Source organism: Ochlerotatus camptorhynchus, unplaced genomic scaffold (assembly GCF_037179485.1).
Source record: "Ochlerotatus camptorhynchus isolate MF236.1 unplaced genomic scaffold, CSIRO-AGI_Acam_v1.1 ptg000033l, whole genome shotgun sequence".
Taxonomy (NCBI): Eukaryota; Metazoa; Arthropoda; class Insecta; order Diptera; family Culicidae; genus Ochlerotatus; species Ochlerotatus camptorhynchus.
Genome location: NW_027040524.1, coordinates 3,291,772 through 3,311,517, shown reverse-complemented (window position 1 = coordinate 3,311,517; position 19,746 = coordinate 3,291,772). Strand labels below are relative to the sequence as shown.

Here is a 19,746-nt window from a genome sequence, read left to right as displayed (position 1 = left end):
ACTGAGGGGAGCTTCTGATGGGTCAGATTCCTTAAAGCTCTGTTCCCCTAGCTGAGCAGACAGACTTCTTCGTTCCTAGCAGTCTTCTCCAGATAGCTTATTGTTCTGCTTAAGAGAGTTTTATCTACTTGGTACCGGAAATGCAGGACACCAAATTCAACACATACCGAGTCCGCAGGAGTGAACGGTAGTAGCCCAGCTCTTCACTTCTGTCGCTAGTCGTTGCACAGAGGGAAATCACAAATAAAGTGTCATCAAAATACATGGCATATGAAAGATTGCGATCGTGTGAGCGAATTTTCTCTCGCATTTTTTTTTAGATCTCTGGAGACTGGTAGTAGAGCGAGTAAAACTGTTTGAAGAAAAATAATTTTATTGAATTGTAGCTTAATTCAAAATAATTTCCTGGAAAGAAGTGAACGACAAAGTTCATGAATGATTTCTTTAGGCTGTCGTTCTCCTTTTTTGACCTGAATATGCATGGAAAGCGAATTATTTCCACTTCTATTGATTTAAACATGGAGATTTTTATTACTTCCAGCGGAACAGCGCCACCTCTGTGAAAAATGGCCTGACAATATGCTTGATTACATAGAAGAGTTTACGTTTGACGATGGCTTTTGCTTCCCCTAATGAATTCTGAAATCAATTTCAAGGTAATTCAAAGGAGAAATCCTAGAGAATAATAAGGATGATTTCATGAATTTTCAAATAGAAAAAATACATCCAGAGTATAATTCCATTGGTAATTTCGGAAACTATTCAGGAGACATGCTAAAAGAAGGATTAAAAATAAATCTGAGGTTAATTCCAGGAGGAATTTCAAGAGAGTTTTGACGTGGATGCCAATCAAATTTAGATGAGACATAAAAAATAGAGTGAATCTTTAGGAGAAATTCATAGGCAATTTTAATGTGAAGTCATCAAAAATTCTGAAAATAAATCCAAATGATTCTATTACAGGAATATTTTATGGTAATTCCAAGGAAAATTCATTGGAATTCCAAGGATGATTCTAAGGATATTCTAGTGACAATTTTTAGAAAACTCTTTCGAAAGAGTAAATAGAAATTCAGAGCTGAGTAAAATGGAATTCCTACATGGTAATTCCATGGGAACTTAATTGCGGGGGGGGGGGGTTGGTGGAATCGCTAGGTATACTGCAAGAATTATTTTAAATATGAAGAGTATTACAGAGTTATAGCAGAGAGGGCTATACAAAATATTTTTAAGAGTACTATGATGGAAATTACTAGTGTATTCTAGACACAGAAATAAAAATTATTATTAAAGATTTGAAAAAAAATTAAATTCAAAGGCTTCGTTTTGTTTTTTGATTTCATGCTAAGAAAATTATATGATCCTAGATTAGAAAAATCTGTAAGATTCAGGAACTTTAAAATTACATATTACATGGATATGGGCAAATATATCCAAGATTATTGAACATGAGAAGTGTTCAAGATCCAAAACAAACAACCATTTTTTAAATGCTAAAGTTTGAATTATGTTTAAGATTGCGAACTCAGCGGCGCCGGTGGTGTAGTGGTAAGCGAGATTACCAGCAGGCCTGGGTTCAATCCCAGTCGGCGCCGCCGGGATGTTCTGAGGCATAACATATCTGATCACGCCTTTCTTCGGAACGGAAGTAAAGCCGTTGGTCCCCGGTTCATGAGTTGATGGGTCGATAGGTAGGATCCAGGTGTGGGAGCTGCCTTCCTGGCGTCGGTAGCATTGGTGTTCAGCACGGAAAACAAGATCGACGGAAAACAAATCAAGGGAAAAAAAAGATTGCGAACTTGAAATTAACCTGTGTTGGAGACGAACCAGCCCAGGGCTGAAAGTCTCATCAATAAAGATATTAAAAGAAATAGCCCACTGTCTGAGACTTATTTTTTAACTCTGAGATTCTGGCACTTTGAAAATTTTGAAGATCCTGGACTTGGAGTTTGGTATTTTAAAGCTTTGGTTGTTTATAGCTTAGTAAACTTAAGTTAATGTTAACCGTCAAATTTTACTGATTTTGATTATAAAACTGAGACAGAATGAATGAGAAATAAACAAAATGTAGTTTTAAATATGTCCATCGAATGTAGATACATCAATTTTCACATTAACGGGAACTATCAACTCTATACATTCATCTCCTCATCTATCGTTTAAAATTACAACTTTAAGTCTGTTATTTGATGCTTAGCATCTTCAACTATGCATTTTTATGGTTAATTGTTATAAACACTTAGCCTACCGAAAGTGATCCGTACTGTTTTTCGGAACCAGTGGAACAATCACGTAAATATTAGATAGCGTTAAATTGAAGGCTTGTTTCTTTTATTTGACCTGAGAATTGTTAAATCTGGTGCAGTGATTGCTAAAAAATCGATCTTACATTTTTGTTGTTTCACACACCAATCGCTTAAAGTAAATCTAAACCCTTCTTTAGAAAAGTACTGCTGATGAAGACGTAGTTTACCCTATAAAATAAACTTCTGGTACATTTTGATCGATTGACTATCGCTAATATTAAATATATGACCATATTCATAATGTCCGCATTTCCGTAGCACGTTGGCAAACTGATGGTGTCGCGTTACAAAATGTGCTTTAGAATATGTTATTGACCCGATTTTGTCAGCCCACTATTTGAAAATAGTTTCTAATGTTCTACGAATCCAGTGCGCTTTTTAAGTGGTCTTATTGCACCTAAATATACCTTTAACATCCCTTTTGAAGATCAATGAGAAAGATTTGGAATTACGGTCATGTGAAATTATTGAAAGATATTTTATGCATTCCGTAAAAAACATCATTTTTGTTTCCAAAGCTGTAGTACACGGCCATTGAATCTGATTCATATTTAATGTGGGTTGAAATCCCACCGGTTACCGTTCATTTTTTGCAGATTTTCTCTTTCACACGTGTCCTTCTCATCATATCTGGATCAACAATAGAAAAGGGCCGATCAGCATTTGTAAACCAACCGTTCCAAAGCCCTTAACTCACAAATCGAAGGCCACCCACGCAAACCAACACCATCATTGGATAGGGTAAACATCTACCTACACGATGATGGTGTTGGTTTGTGTGAGCGGCCTTCGATTTGTGAGGAATGGGCTTTGGAACAGTTTGTTTACGAATGCTGATGGGCCCTTTTCTATTGTTGATCCAGATATGTGCTTTGCTTATCAGTATCTCCTCTTCAAATACAAACTAGAAAAAAAAGATTGGGTACACCGTGATTTAAAGGGGAATGCCATTTTCAAATCTGAAACGAAATGGTATGCTTATGCTTGTACGCATGTTGACAGAATAGTTTTGTCTGAAGTTCGATTATTTGTTGAAATATGATAAAATAACTCAATTAATGACAGATTTTAGGCCCAGATATGGATCTCCGTGTGACCAATCGCCTTTTTTTGCAATATAATGCTTATACAGGACATCAAAACTTCATATTAGCCATATATCAGCCTTATTATGCAATAAGGTGAATTTGGTTGGTTAGTTACTTGGCACATGTACCACAGGTAGTATTTTAAATAATTGTCTTTGATCGGGATCTTAAAAAAATATCAATAGGACATCAACCATTTTTTCCGTGGATTTCACGTTAAAATACTAGCGGTAATGATTTTGAAAACAATATCTTTCACTTTCCCACACTTTCTAATTACCCATTCGATGTCTCAATATCGTATTGTGTTTCGGCAACAATATGTTTACCTCAAAGTGTTCCTTAAATTTTTCAAGTATTAGAAAAAAATAGAATCATTTAATACTGAGGTTAGTGATTGAATTATTGCTTCGCAGAATATTACTCAAAACCGACTAATTAATGAGCCATTCATATGCGAGAAAGGGTGAAATATTGACAACCCACGATTGCAATTCAAGTTCTGCGTGCGTCCTAATGACTGTTTCACCTTTCGCGCATTTAAAACCATTCCAGTAAATCAAGCTGCTACCAAACTTAAACTTCCGCCCCCAAGAGATAAATTATCAATAAATAACTCCACTCGAGCAACAATGTAGTCCACCATGAAGGCAGTGCATTCGATTCATCATAACACATGGGGAGACCTCCACAGCATCGACGCCCAAAATGGCTTCTTGGCAAAGTATATCCCTCCCAGAAGAGCAGCCCATGTTGGGTTCATGCACTACGGACGGTCGACCAGGGCCGTGCAGTCATTAAACATTCATGCGTCGTTCCGTCGTTAACGTTCCCATAATAACCATTGTCTTACGCATACTAATTCGATGTTAATTTAATTTCAGACAGACGGACTGATTGACCGCAACGCACACGAGGATCGATCGTCATCCATCGATGAAACCAACTACGGAAGGAAGGTAACCCGATCCTTCAGGGGAAGGGTCGCTGACAGGGAGGTAGAATGACAACGCAAGACCATTACAAGATTCTTGATTTTCCTTCTCATGTCGTCGCACTGCCGGAGAGTGACGCACAAGGATTTTAATTTATGTACACGGGTTCGGTCCGTCCGTTTTCGATTCCTGGAGACAGAACAGATGCGCCAAATGGATACGATGAGTTTTCTCATCAATGCCCGGGGAAGGATGATGTGTTCTCTCGGTACGGACAAATTTATGCATTACATAAAATGGGTTTTAATTTCGAGAAACAGAAGTTGGAATTCGCGGCACGTCAACGGTTGCCTCTCCTGGAAGGGGATCATTTTCCAGAATGTCGGCTGATGGGGCCAAATAAGAGACAATCGGTTAATGATGGGAGATGGTTTTTGCTTCGTAGAAAGGGTTAAGCATTTTCGGATGCTGTGCTGTAGGTACTTGTGATATTTATTAATTCATGTTCTATAAAACAATCAAATCAAAAATTGACTTACCTTTGAATCTGCTGATTAACATCGTCTTGGTTCATATCGGAAGCGACCACGTACACCGTAGTACCGTCCGGCCCCTGTTGCGGCGTATACTGGAGGTTCCCCTGGACCACGATTTGCGTTCCATCCATCAGACCCAGCTCATTATTGGCGTACAAACTCTCCAAGCCCTTCTGATCGGTGTAGATCACAGTTTTGTTGCCATCGTTGTATACATAATCGATCTGGGACTTCGGTTCCTGATCATTCGGATCTTGGTTCATCGGTTCAAAGTGCGGTATGGCAGCCTTGGGATCACCATAAATGACGTTTTTAGGCTCGCCACCAACAGTGTAGACGATCTGTTTGGGTTGATTGATGGCGGTCGCTTGATCTGGGGAGGAATCGTTTGCTGGATTGCCATAGATTTGCGGCTGTTGATGATGGTGAGGTTGTTTGTCGTCGCTTTCTTTCTCATACTGAAGGACAGTAGTTGGAAGTTGTTCATCGGTTGGGGTCGAAGGGCCACCGCCGGGCACTGTTGCTGCGTGATGACCGCTGTAAATGGCATTGGGATCGGTTGGGAGTTTGTTGATTAATTGATCGGTGGTGGTGGCCGGAGCATTCACGATCCGGGTCAGAATCGTTTCGCCATTCTCGTTGCGCGTGATGATGTGATGCTCGCCGTTGATGATCTCGCGACTGATGATCTGTTGGTTGCCCAAGAGGCGCTGGATGTGTGCGTTGTCCAGCATACGCACTGATTGATCGTCCGGCGAGAGACGGGCCAGTGACTGATGTTGCTGCTGTTGCTGATGGTGGACTTCACCATTCAGGCCGGACGGTATTAATCTTCCGTCAATTACCTGGTCTCCTGGCGAGAGTCGCTGTACGTGTTGATCCTCTTCGTGCGATTGATGGGGATGCTGTGGCTGTTGCTGTTGTTGATGGTGGTGGTGGTGGTGATGATGATGTTGTTGTTGTTGTTGTTGCTGCTGCTGCTGCTGCTGCTGCTGCTGCTGCTGCTGTTCTTGAATCAGTCTTGAATGCAGTAAGTTCTGTTCTGTATGATCATGATCGGGGGAGGCCAACTGATGAGGATGACCTGCTTGAACGATCGTGGTCAGCTGCTGAGGAGACTGTATGGATGCTACTGTCGTGTTGATCTTATGGCCTGGGTTGGCGTACAGGTACACCGTGTTGGTTTCCTTGTCGTAAACTTTTGTTTGACCCACATCCCCCGCGTAGTCTTTGTGCAGGTCCAGCACACTGACATTAGTCATTGTCGCCAGCTCCGGTGGTGGCGTGGGTGGGTTCGATTTAATCTCGCTATGTGCCTGCTGTGGCTGTTGGTGATGATGCTGTTGTTGGTGTTGCTGTTGTTGATGATGTTGTTGTTGCATTTCAGGAGAGGAAGACATTTTTACTCAAACTTTCTCCTGCTGATTCGTTGGCCTCTATGAGAGAAATTGCACTTTATTTACTGCTAGTCTAATACTGTGTTTACTGGAAGCACTGTTGAGTATTATTTCTCGCCGAAAAGACGACTTGTATCACATTCTATGTTTTCTAAATCTCACGATCTCTGGACGGATTCGTTCGCTAATTGTCGGTCAATTTCACGCTTACATAGCTGAATCTGCAAAATGAAAACGAAAATAGTCATCATCAGTGCTCAGCACACCTCGATTAATCACCATACTTAATTCACGATCCGACGTTAAGTTCAAAGAGTGCGAAACGAGAATCCATCTTTTATTAATTCGAATAAAACGTTGTCATTGGAAGCTACCCGCAAGCAGCAACGGTTCAGGCATCACACTGAATAAGTGTGCTTGTTTTATGATTAATGCTGTAAACCGACGACGCCGATGACGACGACGACCAGGCAAAGAGTGTCAATCGAGGTTATTAGCCTTTTACGAATGTGTTGCTGCTTCTGACTGCCACCGGTGGCAAGTTGGCCACTGACTAGTTGGAGGTTGCAATTTAGAGATTGTGTTCAAATGCTTCATGGTGTGTGCCTGCTAGGCACAACCAACGAGTGTCATTTGCTACGCTACGGTCATGGATAAAAATGATGATTAAAACGGCGTTTGGCGAGAGAATTAGGGGTCGTATGCATCAAAGAGAGTTTATGAATTATTTTAATTTCCCTGTACGTTATTGTTCGGATACATTTAAAATCACTAAAAAAAGTTTCGACCCTTCGGGTGTCTTTTTCCCACCACTTCTCAGAGATCAAGTTTTTGTGCTTATGAAATCCCTTCTGTTGATACTGGTCAACATTAGGGTGGTCCTCAAACCTTTCTTATTTTTGAAAATGACACGCATATTTTTTTCGAAAACATTTGTTTGTATCTCGTTTTATAATCAAAAATATTTTTATTCAAATGATAATAAGAATCAGCATAAATGTACACCAAAATTGGGGTTTAACTGTAAGGAACAACTTTGTACAAGACGCTTTCATTCTAAAGTTTCAATTTCAGGCTCTTATTGCACCTTTTCTGCAGAATTTCCATCCTGGACCATTGTGCACTGTTGGCAGGAACCTATATCGCTGTGCAACACAACTTTCTAGGATAGAACCATTTATCCATATTTGACATTCCTATGGTCTCCTGATCAGGGCTGGTGAATGTCATTATCAATGAAAGATCTCACGTGATATTTTTAGAAATCCTTCTGTCACTATCATTGAATGAGAAAACGATGATAGAGATTTTCTTCAAAATCTCATTAAGTTTTTTGTCATTATAGAACGTGTCAGTGATGGGAACATTGCAAACAGAATTATTTATTCTTCTGCCGTGACAATCCTTAAGATAAGATATCCATTCGACCGATTGCATTCTATGGCTTGTCTAATTTCTTCGAAGTCAACTAGAACTGTTGACGTCAAAACCATAAGAGAATTAATCGCATGTGTGCTTGATTATAATAAAATGACATGAAAGCTCATGATGAAAGCTCATATCAGAAGCCTCTCCTTTTAAGCATACAGTACACAAAAATACTTCTTAAGCTCTTTGGGGGGGAGAGGGGGGGGACCCCAGCGCACAGTGGTCTAGAACTGTGAAAAGATGGTCAAAAGTCATTAGCTCACGAATCTTGCATTTTAGACTAGTGGTGTCGTGAGAAAAGTTTCTGGATATAAAAAGACCCTTCTTTTGATATTGACAAACCAATGATTAATCCTTCTAAAAGTGAGATTCAAAATTTATTTTTCCAAACAATCCATATTCCGGTTCGGTGTCTTGGGCAAAGTTTTAGAAAATATCAAAACAAGAAAGTTTGCTCAAGACGCTAGGTGACTATTTCTTCATCTTATTGAAATATGGAACGTTGTTGGTGGAAAACCTCATAATAAAAGTTTCTGCTTAATAATTAAATTATTTAAACTTTTTCTGGTTTAAATGTTCTACAAAATTGTTCAAAACATCAATACACATAAGTTTGATGAATATCATATCATACTAGATCGCTAAATAGGTAAGTTTTTATTGGTTTTGCTCAAAAAATACTATTTTTAGCCACATAATTACGATTTACTGCCATTTCCCACCACATCCCACGACAAAACCAATAGGAATAGAAGTATTTAAGTGTGTTTTCTTCAAAACATTCAAAATTTCTTGCAGAAACAGGCAGAAACATAAATTATATGTGAAATACTGCATGATTTGGGATGTTTTTTTTTTTAAATGGAAAACCCCTTAAAAGTGATTTTTTTCCAAGATAAAACATTTTTTGAACCAGTTCAAAGTAGAGGTTCAAAGAATGTTTTATCTTGAAAAAAAAAATCACTTTTAAGGGGTTTTCCATTAAAAAAAAAAAAAAAACATCTCAAATCATGCAGTATTTCACAAATAATTCATGTTTCTGCCTGTTTCTGCAAGAAATTTTGAATGTTTTGAAGAAAACACACTTAAATACAAGGTTGCAAATAATCATTTCAGCTAAAATAATGTTTTTCACCAAAAACGTTCCATATTTCAATAAGATGAAGAAATAGTCACCTAGCGTCTTCAGCAAACTTTCTTGTTTTGATATTTTTTAAAACTTTGCCGAAGACAGCGAACCGGAATATGGATTGTTTGGAAAAATAAATTTTGAATCTCACTTCTAGAAAAATTAATCATTGATTTGTAAATATCAAAAGAAGGGTCTTTTTATATCCAGAAACTTTCTTCAAGACACTACTAGTCTAAAATCCAAGATTCATGAGATAATGACTTTTGACCGTCTTTTCACAGTTCTAGACCACTGTGGCGGCGTAGTGGTCAGCATCCATACCTCTCACGCCAAAGTCACGAGTTCAAATCTCTCCCCCGGACAAGTCACGAATGACCCAAGAGCCTTAAAATGACCATAATAGTAAAAAAAAGACTTCTTAAGCTTAAATTTTTTTAATTAAATAAAAATTGACCGCAAAAAAAAAGGTTTATTTTTATTTTTAAAAAAAAATTAAAAAAACCAAGAATTTCAGTCTTTTTCCTACATTCTTGAGCAAATTTACACGCAAAAATATTTTTTTTTCTTACTCAACATGAAAAAAGATGTACTCTCAGATGTTTTGTGGTTTTTTGAGTCCAAATGTAGGTGACTTTGCTCGTGAATTTTCTTCACAAAATTAGAACAAATATAATTTTTTAGATTTTTTTTTATATCTTTTTCCAATATTTTTATACAAATCAAATCCTATTTTTTTTTTCGGAGCGGGTAGCTTCCCCTTTAGTATGCTTAAAAGGTGGGTCTCCGGTTGTCAATATACACGCATAAAAAGAGGTACCAGACATGTTTTGCAGTGTCAGGTATTCAATTTTGTAGTTTGTAAAAGGGATTTATATCAGTGTTCACTCGGCTGTCGACGGAAGCAGACCACTCTTAATGTGTGTCATGCGATCATCTGTTTACTCGGCAGCAACCATTGTGTGGTCCTTCTCATTGTTATTCATGAGCAGTTCTTTCAGTCGATGCGTCGTCGACTTTGTAAAGCAACCGTTTCGTGATGACCACGTTTTGCGTCCATTGCTGCAATGGAAGCGCTCTGACCCCCGTTGGCGAATCTGCCATACAATGAAACCACTGGAAGCGGTTCCCGTTCTGGTCGATGAGGCTTATTGGATAGCAGAAAATAAATGGTTTATTGTGTTGTACCTTTTGACTATATTTTTAAGATGTTCACTGTACAACAATAATCCGCGGCTCTGTAAAGTTATTTCGGTTGAGCCTTATCAAATAAATTAATAAACAAAAAGGGATTTATAGGTTTTCTGACTGAACTGGGCTCTGCGAACAACTAACGGACCACAGTTTCTGCTTTGTTTCCGATAGATGTCACCGCAAGCAGTGACATTTGATGGAAAATTAATGCAGAAGCTCGACTAAACGGTTAATGAGCCGATGGAACTAGTTTCTGCGCTTATTGGTCATCATATGTCAGTACTGTTGTTGGTGGCGACATCTGTCGGGAATTACGCATAAACTGCTTTCTGTTAGTTGATAACAGAGCACAGTGCAGCCGAAAATACTAGAAATCCCTTCCAATTTAGAACACCTGACACTGAAACACATGTTTGGTACGTCTATGTATGAAGATACTCCTTTTTTGCATACTTGGAACAAAAAATACTTTCTGAACCCCTCCCTAAACAGGATTTTCCGAGGTTTTAAATGTTAGGATGGGGTTTATAGAGTATCTTTTGTTCCAAGTATGCAACGTCGTTCCAACAACGTTTTCGGTAACAGGTACTCTATTCTGAAGTCTGTGAGAGGAAAATCACAAATCACGAGTCATCAAAATACATGGCATGTTGAGAGATTGAGTTCGTGAGAGAGAGTAAATTGTGTGAGAGATAAAGTAGCTCACTCTCTTGATAGTAAGGTAGATAGTGTATAGGAATGAACTGTTTTATTTATTTTACAGTTAATTAACAAGTAAATTTTAAACTAAAAGATCCAAACATGGGAGATACACTACCGATCATAAGTTTAAGGACACCCCCAAAAAACCATGCAAATATGTTTTGTTCAATGATCTCTCATTTTACGTTCAATTTTCGATCTCCAAAGGTTATTTGAATGGTATGAATGGTATAGCAAAAGTGTTCTACTACTACTTTTATTTCAAAATTTGGCAAACTCAATTCTGAGAAAATCAGTCACGATTCTTCAGAGTAAATTTTGAAAAATATTGCACCTTTGGGTGAACTTTAAACACACATTTTTTTAAATTATATTGAACAATTAACCTACGAGGAAAGTTCAATTGAATACCTTTCAAATGATCTAAAGAGAACGAAAATTGGATGTTACATGACAGAGATATGAACATAACAAGTTTGTCATGTTTTTTTTTTTTGGGTGTCCTTAAACTTATGATCGGGAGTGTAGATACTTACTATCTCTATGCATTTGGTCACGTGATTTCTTGAATACTTTTTGTAATTATTGGAAATAATTGATTTTCTCTCTTCTCCCATACTGAATTTCAACGATGCCTACCAAGGTAACAGTGCCATCTCTGGGAATATTGTTTATGGGGATCACTTATGTCGATATGAATTTGACCTTGGCCCAGGCTAAAGCAAAATCAAGCAGCCATTTAGGATGGAAGTCTTTCACATCGGCCCATTGCACCACTGAAGGTGCCCAGAGTGCTTTAGTAAATCATCTAATCAGACACTATGGGTTGGTTTTAAAGTTTCATATGACTGTATTTTATAATTTCGCGAATTTTCTTGAAAATCTGAGTGAAAGATTTAGTTTTTTAGTGTGCATACAATTAATGAAATTTTTCTAAAATTGAATGTAAAATTTAAAATCTTGAACAAGTAACACAAAATTTTCAAAAACATATCAACTGCAGAGTTGGTCTTTAGTGTAATAATTTATTAGCTAGATAATGGTCTGAACAGGATAGGTTGATAGTTCCGCTAGAGTACGGCAGTATGAAAATTGAATAGAAGTCTGAAAATGAGCGAGGGCCATTAATGCGACAGTACTAGTCAATAACAGCTAATAAATTATGACACTAAAGCTTCATGTTAGACAGCATTTCCAACCAACTCTGAAAATCGTAAACTTCACGTATAAAGTAACATAAAAACACTTTGAATGTAACAACTCAAGGCAGGAGTAACCGTTAACTACTGTTTTCTCTCTGAGATGACTATGTTGGTCATGACGAGAGGAGCTACACAATAGTTGGGTAAAGAAGAATTGCATTATAACACACCATCGGCTGAAAATGGTTTCGTCAACGTGGGGCTTTAGGTAGTGATGAAACGTCACAAGAACTATTCCACAGCCGCAGACAGTATATGAGCAAGTCAAACACGTACTTTTTTGCCTGTAGATTTGAAGAAATACTGGTAGTCTTCTAATCAAGGTATGAGTTAGATAAAGAAGTGTGCGTTTGACTAGTACTGTCACATTAATGGCCCTCGCTTATTTTCAAACTTCTATTAAATTTTCATACTGCAAAACTATCAACCTATCCTCTTCAGACCTTTCTCTAGAACATTTTAAGCTTATCTGAATAGTTAATAAACTTATTGATTTTGCCAATATGCGTTGAACTTGTATAACGTTGAAATTCTAAGATTGACAAACGTATTTCTTCATAGATAACTAAGATTTTTCGAAATTGAATTCCAATATAGTTATGAAAAATCTCAATTGCTTTGATTAAAAAAAAAAACGCAATGTTATATCAAAATATATTGGAGTTAGAATATATCTTCAAAAATTTCGCATTCGGTTCTCTTTCAAGTTGAAGCGTTATAAACTTGAACGTTATGAAATGCACTCAAAAAGGTCCAACCTCCTAGCAATGATGCATACGACCCATCCACTTACTTATCTCAAGCCAAGTAGCAACACCAATTTTCCCCAACACTAACGCCTCGTCCGATTTTACCTGTCCCATCAATTTATCTCGAATCGCACTCTCTGAAACTTGGTCGGCGTCAATTGAATTTAATCTTTTTGCATTTTTTTTTTCTTTCTTCAAAATCCTTATGTTGGGCTCGGGTTGCTATACTACTCATCGCACACAGGTGCACACTTGGACACTATATATTTTTTTTTACATAATCACTTAATGAGCACTCCCCGCATTCGCACACTTATCGGTTGTATTTTCACTCTCCGCGAGCATGCACTTGTAGAAACTTCTTTTCTTACAGAGATTGACAACTTGTGCTCTTACTTTGCTTCTTTGTCTTCTCCTTCTTCGGCTGTCGCTGGCTGCTACTTGCAACACTTGCTCACTTTAGTGTGTATAAAACTGTCATCGGTCGGAGCGGACATTCAATTTACACGCCTGCTAAATTGTTATCAATTTTTTATCTTTTCTTCACCGTGCACAAACACACACACTTTTGACTGGCTGGCTTTGATGGCTTCCACGTTTCTCTTAAAATTTATGATTATTTACTTTTTCTTTACTTTTCATCCACCGAAGGCTTAACTTGTTTTAAAACTACTACTATGGCGATGCACTTAACTTTGTTATGGCACTTGGAAGTTGGACGGATGTCGTTACGATCTTAAACAATATAATAACAGCAGCAAGAATCTCAAAAATTTCTCCCCTTGCAGTATTCCACTCAATATCACACTTGGTTGAAATTGAAGCAATTCCTTAAAACAGCATTATAATTTAGCTCTGAATAATAAAATAAAAAATATGTTCCTTAACTAAAGTACGCAAAATTGGAAGCCTTGTCTTTCGATTTTTTGTTTTTCTTGCGATCTGGCACGATTGGCACCTCGGCTATTCATTGGCAATTATTATTTTTCACAAACGTTCACTCATTCATCTTATTATCCACGGCGTCTAGTTGCTCCGTAGGCTGCTGCTGTTGTTGTTTGGGGCCGAAGGGGCTGCTATTAATTCCACCAGCTTTTGCATATTAATTCCCTTGTTTTCGAACGGTGCTTTTCCCGTCCACTATTGCCACTGAGACGGCGGCCGGGAGCTTCGTGTGGGGGTCTCTGTCTTTGTCCTGAGCTAAGCTGGACAGCGAACGATGGCGACGGATACGGGGAGAGAGGTCACTGTGGAAGAGAAACAGAATGCCGGTAGGTTAGTTAGATTGTTGATGAATATTAAATTATAATTTAGAGTTGCACTCGTTGCGAAAATATTATTCTGTACATATGCAAACAGTTTACAAGCAATTAAAGAGCATTCCGGTGGCGGTTGTGTGTGTGTGCGCGCCGCTGCGGACTGTATGTTTGATACGTGTTGTGATGAATTGTGAATACATTACAAATGCTAATTGTAACCCGGGGTACTATCATTCCATGACCAATGATAGCTCGGATCGGAAGGTAGCAAAGTCCTTGTCCAGTATGCGATACATAATAAATGACCGGTGGAAAATGATGGATTGGATGTTTGGTCGTTTCTAGAATTCTAATAACCAACTGCGTCTCACTTAGATTTCTGAAAGGTCTCAGTTGAACTAGTAAAGTAAACTAACAATCAATTATCCAGTTTTTTTTTTTCACATAATTTCAAATAAACAGGTAAAACCACTAATCTAAACATAGAATGCTAGTAGGTAAATTTATGCTCCCAGAAATTATAAAACCTTGACTTGGTTTAACATTAAAATCCAGTATAAGGTAAGCTAAGAGGACGGCACAACTGTCTAACTAAAATGAAAAACCAATCACAGAATAGGATTGAACAGATGTCACTTAGTTGGCCTCAAAAACCATTAAAATCAACCTTCCTGTTTTGTTTAGAGTCCATCTTTGTTACATGACGAGATCAGTGGCGTTTCTTTAACCTCAATCTACCTGTGCACCAACTCTCAAAACATAAACAATTATCAAAATATTGCTTGCAATGGATAGATATCGAGTAAACTAGAAGATTAAGTGTATTTTCAACCGATTCGAGTATGAATATGGTATTAAATCTGGTTTTTAAAGTTGGTGCACAGGTAAAAAGTGAGGTTACGGAACGCCACTGGACGAGATAGAGAAAATATTTTTTTCACGTAAATTTTTTCAGGTTTCTAAGGAAAAGGCTTATTTTCTTGGATTTTTGATATCTTTTACCAATTTTTTTTAGAAAATAAAAACGTGTCAGTAATTTAAATTTTCAATTTCCAGCTTTCCATTAAGGACAGTTTATGGTTTTCCACCGCATTTCAATTTAGAGACTATTCATAGACCGTTTTTGAGAGGTTTAAGATCCCCTCATTCCCCTGCGTCGACAACCGTTCATATATTTTTTTTAATTTGTATGGACCGTAGACAATCGCCAACCCGCCCTCTCACCAGCCTAAAGTTTCTACGTGGTTTATGAACAGCTCCTTTCATGACTTGAGTCTAAATATGTTTTGGAACAGCAGCACTGCTCGGGGTGAATGACCGTAATCCGGTTAAAACCCTTAACCAAAAAAACAAAACTAAAGGGTTATGTCCTAGACACGACCGCAGTATGACCTAGAACGACGCAAAATTGATGTATGTCATACATTTTTGACTATTATACTCTATCTTAATTTTTTCAAGTATTTAAATGTTTCGGTTATGGTTCAATGTTCGTTAAAGTATTTTTTCCTGGAATGTAATCAATTATGAAAATTCAAATGTGGGGTCCTAAACAAGCCGTTATATATTTTAGAGTAGCACCCCAGTATAGTCCACAAAGACGCCATGCGGGATAAATCAATTGCAAAAAATAAGTTAGTTTTTCAGTAGCTCCATCAATAGTTTTAAATTAGGTCTCTGAAGCAAAGAAGACAGTGAAGGTTGCATTTTATGATAACGCAAAAGGCAGTTGTTTTCCTTATCAGAAGACGGTACTTTTATATTGAACAAAATATTGGTTCATATGTCAGCAAAGTAGGGGTGGAAGGGTAATAACGATCATACGGGGCTTAAGTACCTCTTTGTTCTCCAATTTGCAATTATTATGTAGTTTACAGTGTGTTCGTAGAATGATGCAAAATAGAATACTGTGACTTTTCTCAAATCAAACGTTTGGTTTCCAATGAGTAGGTACTTAGTACAATAACACATTCAGTTTTTGAATTTCAAAGACAGAGCTCGTATACAGGTTCTCCAGCTATTCAATGTTTTGATTGTAAGCATCATAGTTAAGGTAAACCTTGTAAGTTGAAACGGTACGTGTATCTTTATTCACTGTTATTATTTTAGAGGGGCATTGTGTACTATTGCAAATTACTATATTAGAAATAATCTAAATCCTATTTATTGAAGGTTTTTATTCAGCAATGAATTGGACCTACACATACATGATGGTTGGGCGCATTATATAAAGTACCATTTGTATGCTTAAGAGCCCGCAAGGCCGAGTGTCACAAACCAATCAAAAGTCGCTACATGAATGGTATTATGGTCACATATTTTTTGGAATCGATCAATTGGTTTCGGAAATATGACCGGAATATGCTGCGGTTTACATGAGATATCAGGCTAATTGCGACCTCACACGAATAAAACTTATCAGGTGACACCTCACATCAAATGAGAATAAAAAACTAGGTAATTTGAGGGGCCCAGTGCCTCATTAGCCACACCTAGCCATGTTTTGATCCCCCGGAGAAGTAGCCAGTTTTTGAATATGGTCCAAAACCGTGTGCATAAATAATTTCCGCGTTTCGATCTAATTGAACCCAAGTCTCCTTCGACCCATGGCGGGTTGCCAAGGTGATCACGCCGTGATCCACCTCTAGGGGTGTTTACATCTGTGCTGATTTGCTAGGCGCTAGCGCTAGCCAACTATCACATGCTGGTAGACGCTGATGTCCTGCTTACATTATTCTGGCTACTTTTTTTGCACAGTGCTAGTACACTAGCGCTACCAAATCCGCATAGGTGTAAGCACCACATTAACTGCTGACTTGCTCTTGCTTGCTGCAGGACCCAGTTCCACGCCGTCCGAAGCGTGTACATTTTTTCAAAAGTTCTTTTTATGAAAAATTAGAAAAGTTTTTTTCAGTAGTTTCGTAAAGCAATATCCTATCGATTGGCGCATTTGGATTTAAATTTCATCTATAAATGACACAGTTACAAGCGTTCAAAACCTAACACTACTTCACCTTACATATTTTTTGATGTGTACCCCAGTATAGTCGACAAAGACGTAGTTCCACGTCAAAAGCAGCGCTGCACAATGTGAATAGAAAACTCAGTAGGGGTCGATACCAGTACTGTGTTCCTACAATTGGAGCTTAGTAGTTGCACCCAATATTGACGTGCGCCCTTAAAATATAAATCTGTCTAAAATAACGATGCACCCGCCTCTTGAAAACTTATAAAAATGACGTTGTTTCAAATAGTGTATTATCTAGTTGATTTGGCACGTTGCAAAACTTTTACGCTTTATCGCTGCTGCACGATGATCAGCACCATATTCTACAGCTGGTGAAGGTGCCACACAATAAAAACTCGAGAGGTGGAAAATCTCCCTACCCTCAAAATAATTTTTACTTCAATGCTACGTGAAAACATACGTAGATTTTTTCCATCGTACTTTTCACGTAACAACTATATGATTCCCAAGAAGGGGCACTCATTTCATGAAGCTTGAACGTCACAGGATTATCACGTAGAAGTTACGTGATACTGTCGATAGATTTCATAGTGGTTAATACTATTATTTGTACTGCTGTTGGCTGGTTTTTCTTTATTTTAATGTTTATTACAGCAAAATTCATGAAACTTCTTTATTCGCTTTAGAGTGTTCAATTTATTAAAAACAAAAAAATACATTGTTATAAAACCCAATCAGGAACTCGATGTTTGGTCAACGTGCCTCCATGGGACGATTGCACTTCACGGCTTCGTGGTAGCTTTGTCTCCATTTGAGCTGCCTATGACTGGTAATACCAGCCATTATCTTCCCGTTCCGGTGAGGAGTCGTGAGCTGTAAACTCGACTGCTGCAGTTGAGAAAAGTGGAGGTGTTTGTTGAAGTGCAGGAGCCGTGCATTTTTGCACGGTGGTATCTGTCAAAGATCCATAGTGGACCTGGAAAAGAAGACAAAGGTAAACTGCTTTTGCTGCTTGCCGCCAACTAATCAAAAATCGAATATTTAACAGCATAATTTAAATCTCATACTTACGTTTTTACAAGTCCAAAAAAGACAACAGTAACAAATCTGCATCTTCACACTCATGCCGCCATGTTGAACACCCAACTGAGTGCTACTTTTTTAAACGTGGAATTCTCTTAAGACTTACGTGAAACGCACATAGATTCTAGGTATGTGTAAATCACTTAATTTTCATTGGATAAATAAATGGGTGTAATTGGAATTTCTTTTAACATTCAGGTGGCATTGCGTTAATTTTACTAGAGTCACGTAAAGTAGACTGAAGTCCGAAAATATGAAACGTTACGTGATTTTTCACGTAGTAGTAAAGTGTGGATTATTTTGAATGTAATGTTCCTTGAACATCTACAAAGTCCCCTTATAAATACTTACTTCCTGAAATTATTGTGTATTCCTAAAACTTCCCTCAACACTTTCCCAGCACCATCATTTTTTTTTCTTAGTTATCTCGTACCATAAAAATTGTCTCTCTCTCCAAATTTTAGAAAAAAAAACTTTGAACCATTTCTATAAATATTCCTAAACATTCGTGAGCAAAACCTCTGGAAAACAAAGTTCTCAAAACTACCAGAAAGTACCAAATCAAACCCTAAAACTATTAAGAAGTATGCTGAACTTTAACAAACCTGAGCTGAGTTTTTGTTAAATTCCCAGAACTTCTGCCAAAATCACTGAGGAGTTTGCTTTGAGAATCGTTCGAGAACGGTAGTGTTTTTGCTCCGCTGCGGGCTTTTATTTTATTTATTTATTTTTTGAGTTCGGGCTGTCTCTATGCTGGCGTAGAATTTTTCGGTGCTCGAATTTGATTAGTTTTGTATCCCTGGCGCGATAATTTGATTTGGAAATGTTTGTGCTGATGTTTCCCCCCTGCTGCTGACGTGCTTGATGTGGTCTCGCTTCCATTTATTGCCAGTGTGACTCGCCCGCGTTATTATATTGTTAGGCTATTGCGATGTGCATTGCTTTTGTGCAGAGAGTGATTTGATAAAGAAAAGTGATTATTTAGTTATTGTGTGGCTGATTAGAGAAAAATATGCGTGGATGCATCGGGAATGTGCACCCGGACAAATTGATTTGGTGAGTACGAAGATTTTCTTATACATTTCTCGATTGCACTTTCGAGGGGACATGTATGCTTTTGTGGTCGATTTGGTGTGACTGGTGGTTCGCCTGAAAACTATGAGGAGAAAATTTCCACTATCTGATGGTGGTGTTGGCATGCGTGGGCGGGATGCCGGTTGCGCTGGATTGGGGTCGGATGCGTTGTTTGCGAGAGCGGTGCGTCCCTTCGAGGGAGTAATCGAGATATATTTTCATCGTTTCCCATTTGCCAGAGGGATGGCCTCGATTGCGTGAGGCATGCTCTTCGGTTTTAATGGATAGGTGCCTACGAATAATGCATTATGATTTGTTTCATGTCGAAGCATGATTCGTTAAGAAAATAAATGTCGCAATCAAATATGCAAGCTTGGCACTTGACCAATTAGTTTTTGATGTGTTGTTGAGAGCGTCCTTAACACGATCATGAGGGCCGTGTATGAAGACTGGCGGTAGTCATGGCGGGTCATGTTTGATTGTGTGGTTTTGATGCGGTAGTTTGACGCATAATCGGGGCGATCCCGTGAATTATAATGGAGGAAACAGTCGTTTTAAAACACAATAGAGTTTGGTCGAGATAACTTAAAAGAGATGTGCAATATTTGTACGTTGGTAAAATCGTCATGTCAGTCGTAGTTTACATTGTGAAGTAAGGGGCACGGTAGTCCAAAAATGTGAAAGTTTTTGGATTCT

The 19,746-nt window shown here is 38.1% G+C and overlaps 1 protein-coding gene across 3 annotated transcripts in view; it reads right to left on the bottom strand.

Annotated features, from left to right (window-relative positions):
- The window catches only part of grh (grainy head), a 558,597-nt gene that overhangs the window by 413,968 nt on the left and 124,883 nt on the right, over positions 1–19,746 (bottom strand). For all 3 annotated transcript variants that reach the window (XM_065231285.1, XM_065231293.1, XM_065231277.1), the window contains exons 2-3: positions 12,944–13,913; positions 4,869–6,483 (exon numbers count right to left, since the gene is read on the bottom strand). In XM_065231285.1, the coding sequence (XP_065087357.1) occupies positions 4,869–6,265 (1,397 nt within the window). In that variant the 5' untranslated portion in view covers positions 6,266–6,483; positions 12,944–13,913. The remainder of the gene's footprint in view (positions 1–4,868; positions 6,484–12,943; positions 13,914–19,746) is intronic.